This window comes from Phaeodactylum tricornutum, chromosome 7, assembly GCF_000150955.2.
Source record: "Phaeodactylum tricornutum CCAP 1055/1 chromosome 7, whole genome shotgun sequence".
Taxonomy (NCBI): Eukaryota; Bacillariophyta; class Bacillariophyceae; order Surirellales; family Neidiaceae; genus Phaeodactylum; species Phaeodactylum tricornutum.
In genome coordinates this window covers 264,230-275,205 of record NC_011675.1, presented here as the reverse complement: position 1 = coordinate 275,205, position 10,976 = coordinate 264,230, and the positions used below count along the sequence as shown (strand labels likewise).

At 43.7% G+C, this 10,976-nt stretch overlaps 2 protein-coding genes across 2 annotated transcripts; one reads left to right on the top strand and one right to left on the bottom strand.

Moving 5' to 3' along the window:
• Positions 1-77: 77 nt before the first annotated feature.
• Positions 78-1,308, top strand: PHATRDRAFT_45468 (predicted protein). The gene has a single exon (XM_002179785.1). The coding sequence runs from the start codon at positions 278-280 to the stop codon at positions 890-892; it is 615 nt and encodes a 204-aa protein (XP_002179821.1). The 5' UTR covers positions 78-277; the 3' UTR covers positions 893-1,308.
• Positions 1,309-2,323: 1,015 nt separating this feature from the next.
• Positions 2,324-3,179, bottom strand: PHATRDRAFT_4918 (predicted protein; the record flags this gene model as incomplete). The annotated part of the gene is made up of 3 exons (XM_002179576.1): positions 2,324-2,509; positions 2,595-2,861; positions 2,919-3,179. Coding segments are annotated over 3 exons (714 nt in total), but the record flags the coding sequence as incomplete, so codon positions are not given.
• Between the last annotated feature and the right edge of the window lie 7,797 nt (positions 3,180-10,976).

The window sequence follows — 10,976 nt, the reverse complement described above, 5'->3', positions numbered from 1 at the left end:
GAAAATCAGGTCTCGTCTGTCGATCTTCATCTGCGCTCTCGGGGACTTGCTTACAAGCCGAGAGGACAAAGCAGAACCAGAGCTCCGGAATGAAGGACTGATGGCAATCGGTTGCCGGCATTCTTTGTGTAGTTTTTGGGCAAGAGTAGCTAAATCACGCCTAAATAATCCACGTTGACAAGTATAATTGTCCACAATCGGGCGTTGCGGCTGTGCAGGGTCGTGCATGTGTCTCCCTATCTCAACCGCTTGTTCCAGCATCTCGTGAAATCAGACCATGCAACGCGACTACGTAATCCTACTTCACGTCTTGCTGGCCTTTTGGATCCCGACGCAGGGGTTCTTGTTTGTTCGTAGGTCTTTAGCTTTCTACCGAAAAGGACATGAACCCATCACGTTTTGCAACCCGAAGGAAGAGTCTGAGCGGAATCTGACACTCGCAACAAAACTTCACCAGAAAGCAGAAGCGCTCCGGGATGAGGCCGAAGCCTTGAAATTAGAACTTCAAAACGCCAAGCAGGAAAAGCTGAACAAAGAAGTAGCACGAGTGGAGGCCTGGATTGAACATCTACTCATTAAACAAACTGTTGACAAAAACACGGAGCTGTTGTATTCAGTGGAAGAAGTGATGCCTCTTCTCAGGGACGGACGCTTTTCTCAGGAGCAAGTCCAGAAAATGTTTGATCGAATTTGTGAAAGAGGGCCACCCCAGAGCCGGAGCAAGTGTTCCCCCATCTTGGCATTGCTGGTTGATGCTGCGGGCAAGCTCGACGAGCTCGATCGAGAGGAAAATCCTAACAAACGATGGAGCGGTGTCGTTGAGAGAAAGTTACGAAAGAAGCTATTTGCTATGGATTGGAACATAGACTTGGAAGCGGAAAACAAGGAATGAATACGTTCCTTTCGTGAAAGGATTCTCAACCGAATGCTCTACTCCCCTACAATGGGAGCCCACTGAGGTGATCACGTTTGCCCTTTTGTGCCTTAGCAGCAGTGATAGCAAGATAGCTCTCTTTCCGTAATTCCCTGAGCATGTTTTTGCGGTTCTAGCTCAAAAAAGCAGCCACAGTGGTTTCGTTTACTCAGAGGATCCGGACTGGGGAACTCCTACTTGAAGAGAATTGCACAGAGGTACAGATTTGGCTCTTAGCGCTCCAGTATTTCTGCTACTTGTACGATTCAAAGTACTGTAGCGAGCAAAATGTTTGTTGGGCAAAAGAAAGCGGGAGCCGATGTAGAATACATCACTTATTCTAGTGAGGTTTCAAAGGTGAGATATATCGTAAAAATTAAAAGCTGAATGAATCTAAATTATGGTCGGCAAATTGGCAGTGGAATCGTTTTTACTCAAAAGATAAATTGCAGATGTTGTCTCTCGCACAACAACCAAGTCAATAAATTTGAGAAAGTACATGCGGTAAAGTTCAAAGTCTTCCGTAAATGGCCCGGACAGGCCGATCGCCTGTGGTGTTTTCCGAGCTCTTGAGGTGCACGAGCTGGAGTCGAGGCTGTTGCTTAAAGCTGAATAGCTTTTGCTTCTCGCCATGCCAAAATCAGTGCGTGTCATACCGGCAAAGCTCATGGCTAATTTAGCTTTTGGCTTGAATTTAGATACCGTAGATGGAGGGCCGCACGACGGGACTAGGTCAGCAAACGTTACACTAGCACGTTTGTCTGACTTTGAACTCTCAGCTCTTGGTAGCCTAAGCAAAGGCGGCGGCGTTGGACCCACGCTGTGTTCCGAACCATGAGGGGACGAAGAAAACTGAGGACTCCAGGTACACGAGCCGTCGTCAGAGATCGGAGGAGACCTTCCAGGTGCCACGCTCCAAAACCCTTTCGGAGAACTGGAAAGGATTGAATCGCCGTCCTCTGATGTTACGGAGCTGCATCGCGCCTTCCGAGGAGGCGCCGATGGGAGCTCAACGCTCACATCTGCAATGATGTGAGCCGCCCATTCTTCGCAGTCATCTACCACAACTGCTTCTACTGATTCAGTACTCGAGTCCGAACCAGAAGACTGAGCCCTCCCCGGTGACAGGTTTTCGAACTCCGCAACTCGATCGTCATCCAACTCAATTCTTTTCATCGATTCATTTGCAAAAGAAGTGAATTCGGCGCTAGAAACGGACTTGTGAAAGCGTTTCGTGCTCAATCGATCTCGGGATACAACATACCCATGGGCAGGCGTAAGTTGCTCCACGAGAGCACGCGACGCAGCAGAGTGATGCCAACGCTCGTTTTCCACTGCAATTGAAGCAAGTTCTGATGCCATGGTGGACAGGCTTTCTAGCTTTGAAGGAATCTCGCCCATGTTGTCGTTACGACAACACATGATAGCAATATCGTACAACGTAAGACCTGCTTTGACGCCGGCCTTCAGCAATAGGGAAGATGCACGAAAATTGTCAATTGCGTCTTCACAAATGCTGAGGCGCTCACGCAAAAGTCGAGCATCCGCTTCAATATCAAGATTGAGAATGTACATTTTGGATTTGTCACTCAACGGCTAGATGCAAAGAGTAGATATTATATGGTAAGAAATTCGTCCACCGGCTATCACGAAATCTCAGCACAGCCGCTAAGCTACATACCTCTTTCATCTGTGGCCAATCCAACCAGCACCAATCCATCCATGAAACATCACAAACGGATCGCAGACAGTACCCGTGGTCAATGGGAACGAGCACAAGGGTGTTGTCCGGAAGTCGTCGACACAAGAGGTTGGCGGAATTACGGTCGGCGTTCATTACCCGAATATCCAAAATCGCAATCTTATGAATCTCTTCTGCTGTAATTTTACTGGGGCTTAGATCATCCATCGTACATTCGCAACGAATAAACTCTTGAAAGGAGCCAGCCTTGCGCATCGACGCTGGTTTCACTGGCGAGTTTGGTGTAGTCGAGTGCCATCCGACAGACGCCCCGCCTTCGGAGACCTTTAAACGAGCGCCATTTATGTTGAAGGCTGGGTGGCGGGCTTCTGCGAGGGTCGTCATGGGAACTCCACTAAAGCCATCGTGATCTAAGAGATACGCTGCCACTTCTCGAATGCAGGCTTCCCCAGGAGCAATACCTTCTCGCAAAGATAAGTGTTGCCCGGGTTGTTGGAGGTAGCCTCGGGGATTGTTTTCAGCGTAAGGCTCTTCGTCGCCTGGTTTGAAGACTGCTACATGGTTTTTATGGGCATCGTGCAAAAAGTACGTTCCGCCGGAGCCATCCAAGACGAGATTTGGCTTGAGACCGAGAGCAAGCCCGCGACGGGCGCGTTGAACTATTGTGCGCAATCGCCGAGGTGTGGCATCAATCATGGAGGACGATATCGATACATCTCCGGTCGATCTTAAGTTGGATGAATAGCCGTTGGAATTATGGGAAGAAGTTTGGATATCTAAAAGTAACGTTTCCCCGGAGCGGTAAATCCCTGCATCGTGCAACGTTCGGTGGTTGGGTAGTTCACCTCCAGACGTTAAAAGGGGACCATAATACAAGCGCTGGGCACTGGGAGGAACCTGGAGCAAGGTGCGAATGACGTCCTTGACATCCTTGATGCTCGACCATGAGCGTACAGTAATAGCTCGCTTCCTGCCTTGGCGGTCGCGAACGTCCCGTACAAAAAGCTTCAAATCCGGCCCGCGATAAGTGTTAATCGCTGTCTTCTGGTCTTCACTCAGAGAAACAATCATAGTGTGTTGTAAATGTATGTGTGGGGATGTTGGTAGGTAGGTATGTTCTTGTACTGATGGGTAAAGCGTCAACGGATCAGTAATGTTCTATGTGGGATGCTCTGAAGACACAGAATTTCAACGGGTTGGGAGCCCGTATCGGGGCAAAAGGTCACTCCAACGCAAAAGAAAAATTCTGAATGATGTTTGGATTGAGCAAAAGCAAGAGGGAGACAGAGAGTGATTTCACGATAATTTATGGATCCGGAATCGGTGATATTCCGTCCTGGCTGACACAACGGGACAATCCTTCTCGTCAGCCACAGCCTGCAGTATACGAACGGTGATGCTAACTAACAAGAGTCTATCGACAAAGCTTTCGAAAGCTCCTGTTCGATCGACTATGATCTCCAATCGTATCCTTATGCTGTCGAATGAGAAGGTTCTCTCTCGAGTCCAAACGAGAAGGGGGCAGTCCGAAAGTATGCAGTGCTTTTGTTTCGTGGATCCAGCCGAGTAAAGAACGAGCAAAATCTCACTGGCAGACAGATATCGAGGGTAGTCATCACGATAAGCCAAAAGAATAGCATATCTTAAACTACTAGAGAGAGTGCCGAACAATTTGTACGTAGGTAACAGTGGACACGATTCCATTTGCAAAGAAACCGGAGCACGTCGTGTCCGGTCCCACGAGCAGAACTCTGGGAGAGAATTCTAAAACAACCCGGATGAATATAAATTTAGCTGTATTGCATGCAAAGTCAAAGTTCGTGGCACCCCCGTGTCAAGCCTTGTTCTATGCGACATGAACATGTAGACGGCAGCCATTGACGAGAGTAGCACGACGCCAGACGAACCCGTATGAAAACATACAACTAGGGCTCTAGTCTTTACAAGTCTAAAGTCTGATGTCCGGCGTGCCGAATCTGATTCAAGTTGATGAGAGATGTGGACTGTGTAGGCCCAAGATTCAAAGCTTCATGGAAAACAAGAATAACAGTGGCAATTGCTCACCTTAGTGGCAAATTGCAGTATTGTGTGGCTACACTTTATCACTATACCATGGCAGTGTGGTCAAGGAAAAGGAAGCGACGCATTTCAATGCGTGAGGTCTACAAGTGGAAAGCTAGGCTAGCTTTTGACGGATACAAGCAAATTCAAGGAGTCAACTTTTGGGAAATGTACGTGCCAGTTGCAGCATAGCCTACAATTTGTTATATTCTAACTCTTGCACTAATTAACTGTTGGCATATGCAACAAATTGATTTTGTTCTAGCATTCACACAAGCCAAAGTGGAGTGCAAAATGTTTATGAAGATACCAAACGGCTTTACAGTTGATGCCAAAGATTCTGAAGAATATGTTTTACAAATCAAGAAGAATTACTACAGACTCAAACAAGCCAGGCAAGTTTGGAATCAGCATCTAGTTTCTAAACTTACGGAGTGTGGTTTCATGCAAAGCAAGCATGATAAATATTTGTTTTACTGCGGTCAATTGGTATATGTTCTATACACCAACAATAGCATTCTTGCAGGTCCAGATCTGGAAGAACTCAACCAAATCAAACACAACATAATGAATGCCGGATTGAATCTGACTAGCAAACCAGGAGTCTCAGACTTTTTGGGAGTGAAATTGATAGGCAGGGTGACAAAGTACATCTTACCCAGCCACATCTCATTGATTCTATTTTAGAGGATTTGAGGCTAAACATTGAGAGAGTTTCAATGAAGCCAACACTGGCATTGACAACAAAAGGCCTTTGCAGGCATATCAATTCCGCACCATTTGACCAACATTTTCAGTATAGATTGGTCATTGGTAAGCTCAACTACTTGGAGAAGTCAATGCAACCCAACATTGCATTTGCAGTAAATTTTTGGTTGTACTCATGGGGGTCCGGCTTGGAGTTGGGTGTTGTTGTATTCAAGAGCTTGAAACGGTTGTGCAGTGGGGTTTGCTTTGCATTCGCATTATTTGAAACCAACAAATCAATCAACATTTATGACACAAGCTGAAGGGGACCTTGAAGCAAAGTTATATAACAGAGAGTGTTTTGGCTTTGCTTTTGAGTGTTTTGCGGAGATTCATCAGCAAGTGCACATGGATATGGAGGAGTTTGGAGAACTGTTGACGGAGGCAGCCAGAGTTTGAAAATTTTTGAAGTGCATTCAGGCACCATTCTAAATTCTGCATTTGCCACTGTTTGTGCTAACCCATCTTTGAAAAATGTTTTTGAAGCAACAGTGAATTTTCTGAGTGAGTTTATTGAAGAACAGAATCAAGCTGAGCTGCAAAATATTTCATCAGGTCAATCTGGTCATGAATAAGGGCAAGGCAAAGGGTGAGGACAGGGTGACACAAGGTGTTTTCAACAAAGGATCTATCAGTGGTATGGTGGATAAATATTATACAATGAATATAAGACCATGAATCCAGAACAAAAGTGTCATTTGCATCCATTACGTGGAGAAGCTGGTGGAAAGCGTCAAAATGCATCTGGTGTTAATTCTAACGGATGACCAGTCACAATGATACAAGTTCTCTTACATTGAAATCATTGGCAGGTTGGAGCATGTTGCAAAGGAATTCTTGACAATTACCAAAAGTGTTGGTTGTGTCTACACATTCTATTTCTATACAGTCACTTGATGGTGCAATTATATGACATGCGGAGTTTGATTCTCACGCAGATACATGTGGTGTTGGTTGACACGCTTATATATTTCAAGAAACCTCTCAAACGGTTGATGTTTCTGCATTTTTATCTACATTTGGTCAAGTCTGGTCTGTACCAATTGTCTCTGCTGCACTTGCTTTTGATCATCCTTACACATATGAAACATTTATTTTAGTCATTTATCAGGCCTTACATTTTCCTACAATGGAACATGCTTTCTTAAATCCAAATCAACTTCAATTAAATAATATTGAGGTCAATGATTGTCCCTGATTTTTGTTGGAAAAGCTTACAGAGTTATTGCATTCAATTTATTTGTTATGTAGTACAACCAATGTATGTATGTAGGACAGGAAAACGCTGTGTTGACAAAGTCTGGTAAAGGAAGGTTGGGCGTTATTACGAACGACCTGCAATACACCTAAGCAAGCCTAGGGACTGTAAAACTCAACTCGCTTACAACGCTCCCCACGGGTTAGACAGCGGATACAAGGACCTATGCTAATGCAATATTTGGATCAATGACTTTCTAAAACAATGAGAGGAAGATTATTCTACTACTAGTCCATCAAGCTAGGGAGGTCCAGTTCACTGGACTGCCGTTACCATGTTCCAGATAATCTTACTCACATGTACAAGTCTTCTTCTTCTAAATATAAATCCCACACAGAATCTTGTAGCGAGTATTCATTCCTCCTTGATTACTCCCTCATAATTCGTGAAATTGGATCCTATCATTCATTTGTATAATCCTTTCCAGTATCCTCTTCCAAAGGATTCCCATAGTCATCCCGCAAAGACATCGTGTCGTACAATAAGGCCAACACAAATTCAACGGTTCCATCACCATCCTCAACATGATCACCACCCATGTTCCTGTTGGTATCTTTTACCTGTCGCACAGACATGTTGCAATGGTGTATACCGTAACATTTATGTGAACAATGTTGACTGGACACATGCTTACCTAATGAAATTGAAAGGTCAGGCTCACAATACGTTGGCTTTTTATTCCATTAAGAGGGAGTTCCAGCTGAAAAGAGTTAGTTCAGGGAGAGTTCAGGCAAAAGGTTTGTGCTGCAGGAGCTCAAGCTAGAGAAATTGAGCCATATTCACCATGGTTGAATCAAATGGAGACTGCAATTAAAGCACTGAAATGCAGACAAATACAGCTATGTCAAAGTTTCAAGCGTCAGAACGGCTGTGGGATATTGGCGTGGAGTTATGATAAATTATAGCCACACAATGCTACAATTTGATACTACGTTGTAGATAGAATTGCTTAGCCTTAGCATTGTTTGTTGGAACATCTATCTAGGATTCACTAGCTCTAGATCTTGGCCTCATTGCCATTTCCTTTTTCCTGGCTCTGTCGTAGGACAGACGCAGTGGCCAGACGACTGTCCTCGTCGGGTTCATTTCCCGTGTATGGCATGCCGGAGGAAAATACGAAGCGTCTCATAGGAAACCAAATATTTGCGTTGTGCACCCAAATGTTTGCAACATACACAGCTCTGGTTCCGTTGCATGAGGCGTATAAGACAACTCGTCTTATCAAACCTGATATGCTAGGAACGAAATATTCCTGATTACCATACGGTTTCCCTAGATGAAAGTTGTCAACAGATACTGTTGGCACCATCCGAACTCGATGGTTTGGCGATCACATAGGTGATCCAATCATCTCGACAAAAACTATGTCAATGGTTCGATAGCCAGTACATTGGCTACGGGGTTTCTCCGTTCGTACATTCTGTTTCCAACACAAAAGGTTTCATTTTGGAACCTCTATTTTAGTCTCACAATCTCAATCTAAAAACCTACCGATTAAAACAATCGGAGCCTCTACGAGGCTTTCCCCCCAACTTCTACTCTTTCGTCGTATTCTACAAATACACTCGTAAGCAGGTAGAATCTTATCAGTTACAATGTATGATTTGATTGTCAATTGTGTACAATATTTACACATTGAACAACAACATTCCAAACACAGCAGTGTTGGGAGACATTAGTCACTTGCGCAAGTTTGCATAGTATGATTGGGTATGATATTTGGATCCAGTTGACTTTCCAGAGGACAAATGGAAACTTGGTTGCTGGCTTGGAAGACATTAGTCACTTGCACAAGTTTGCATAGTATGATTGGGTATGATATTTGGATCCAGTTGACTTTCCAGAGGACAAATGGAAACTTGGTTGCTGGCTTGGAAGACATTAGTCACTTGCACAAGTTTGCATAGTATGATTGGGTATGATATTTGGATCCAGTTGACTTTCCAGAGGACAAATGGAAACTTGGTTGCTGGCTTGGACCTGGTCATGATATTGGTGATGTCATGTGTGCTCATATACTTTGAACTACTTACTCAGTTTGCATAGTATGATTGGGTATGATATTTGGATCCAGTTGACTTTCCAGAGGACAAATGGAAACTTGGTTGCTGGCTTGGACCTGGTCATGATATTAGTGATGTCATGTGTGCTCATATACTTTGAACTACTTACTCCCCACTTTCTACAAGTGATCTTAATTCTGAACAGGTGAAATTACTTCAGGAGAGTTTTGCAAAGAACATTTGTTATGTTATGAACAAAGATGATTGTGTAAAGAATTCTCATGTTTTCAAGGTGGAACCCAATGAATTTGAGACATACTTGGATAATTATACAGGGGACCAGGAAACAATGCCACAAGCCACTGAGTATGATCATGAAGCATTTCACAAGTATGTCAATGCTGAAGTTGTAATACCAAAGCATGACCATATTGGTGCTGGTCAAGTTATTGGACAGAAGAAAGATTGAGATGGGTTTCCAATTGGAAGATCAAATCCTGATCCAATTGTGGATACTCATATCTTGGAAGTGCAATTTCCAGACAGCAATGTACAGGAATATGGAGCAAACTTTATTGCTGAGCATATTTATTCACAGGTTGATGACGAGGGTTGTTGTTATCTTTTTATGGATGAAATTGGTGATCATCAAAAGGACAGATTGGCGGTTGCCCCCAACAACCTGTATTATACCAATAAACATGGTGTGAAACAAATTTGTCAAACAAGTTGGCAACTTTTATTACAGTGGAAAGACGGATCAACTTCCTGGATTCCATTAAAAGACCTGAAAGAATCAAATCCTGTTGACATTTCTGAATATGATGTTGCTAGCAAGTTAGTCCATGAACCAGCTTTTGCCTGGTGGGTACCAAATGTGTTGTGGAAACAAGAGAGAATTATTTCAGTGGTAAAGGCCAGATATCTCAAAAGGACTCACAAATTTGGTATTCATATGCTGAAATTGGTCAAAGAAGCTCTCAAAATTGATTGTGACACTGACACTTATATATGGGTGGATGCAATCAGAAAGGAGATGAAAAACAGTATGCCAGCATTCAAAGTTCTCAAGCCCCATGTGTCTAAACCAGTTGGTCACACTTGGACACCTTGTCATATGGTTTTTGCTATCAAAATGGACTTCACTTGCAAAACCAGATTTGTTGCCGGGGGACACAATACAAATCCGCCAAGTTCATTTACTTATACCAGTGTTGTTTTGAGGGAGAGTGTTTGAATTGATAAATTATAGCCAGGCAATGCTACAATTTGATATTACTATCTAGATATAATTGCTTAGTTATTAGCATTGTTTGCTGGAACATCTATCTAAAATTTATTAGCTCTAGATCTTGGCCTTGTTGCCACTTCCTTTTTCCTGACCCTGTTGTAGGACAGACGCAGTGGCCAGATGACTAGGGTTCATCTGGTTCATTACCCGTAAGTGTCATGTTGGAGGAAAACATGGAAAGCTTCTCAGAAAAGCTATGTTTTCTGAACATATGTTTTCTGTAAACACGTACGTCTATAAAAGATTGATTGTGTCAAAGATAAAACATCAATGCGGTTTTGACTATGTCAAAAGATTGCACAGCTAGTACATTGGTTACAGGGTTCTATGTACGGAAGCCTACATCCATCCAATGTGATTGATTATGGTACCAATTGTATATCCAGCCAAAGCCAAGATCAGTACAATTGAATCTGTCAAAAGATTGCATTGCCAGTACATTGGTCACAGGTTTTTACGTTCGTAACATCTGTTTTCATCTCAAAGATGTTCCATTTTGGAAATCTATACTTTAGTCTCACAATCTTAAAAAGACCCCAATTTTAAACAATTGGAGCCTATACAAGGCTTTCCCCCCAAAAGTTCTACTCTTACATTGTACTGGTAGACCTTTTATCAATTTACTTAGACCCAAACCAGCTCTAATTTTTGAGTTTGAAATCTTGACAACGAATGCATTGTCCGAGGAAGGTCACTCCCGCTGTTCCGGCTCCTGCCGCAGCGACGGACTCACCGGCTGATGCCGCGTCCGCATCCAAACAGGATGAGGAGTTCGGAGGATTCGACTCCTCCGACGGTGAGGAGCCTTCGGGCACCGCACCGCCATTGCCGGCATATCTGGATGATGAAGGCAATGGCAAAAAGACTGCAAAGCCTTTGGCTCGCAGCAAGAACACGTCTGACAAAGTCAGCGTGATGGAGAAAAACGTCATTGACGTAGAGCCTCACTCTAAAGACAGTGACAGTCTCGACTCCGTTCCTCGGCAAGACCGTGTTGAACA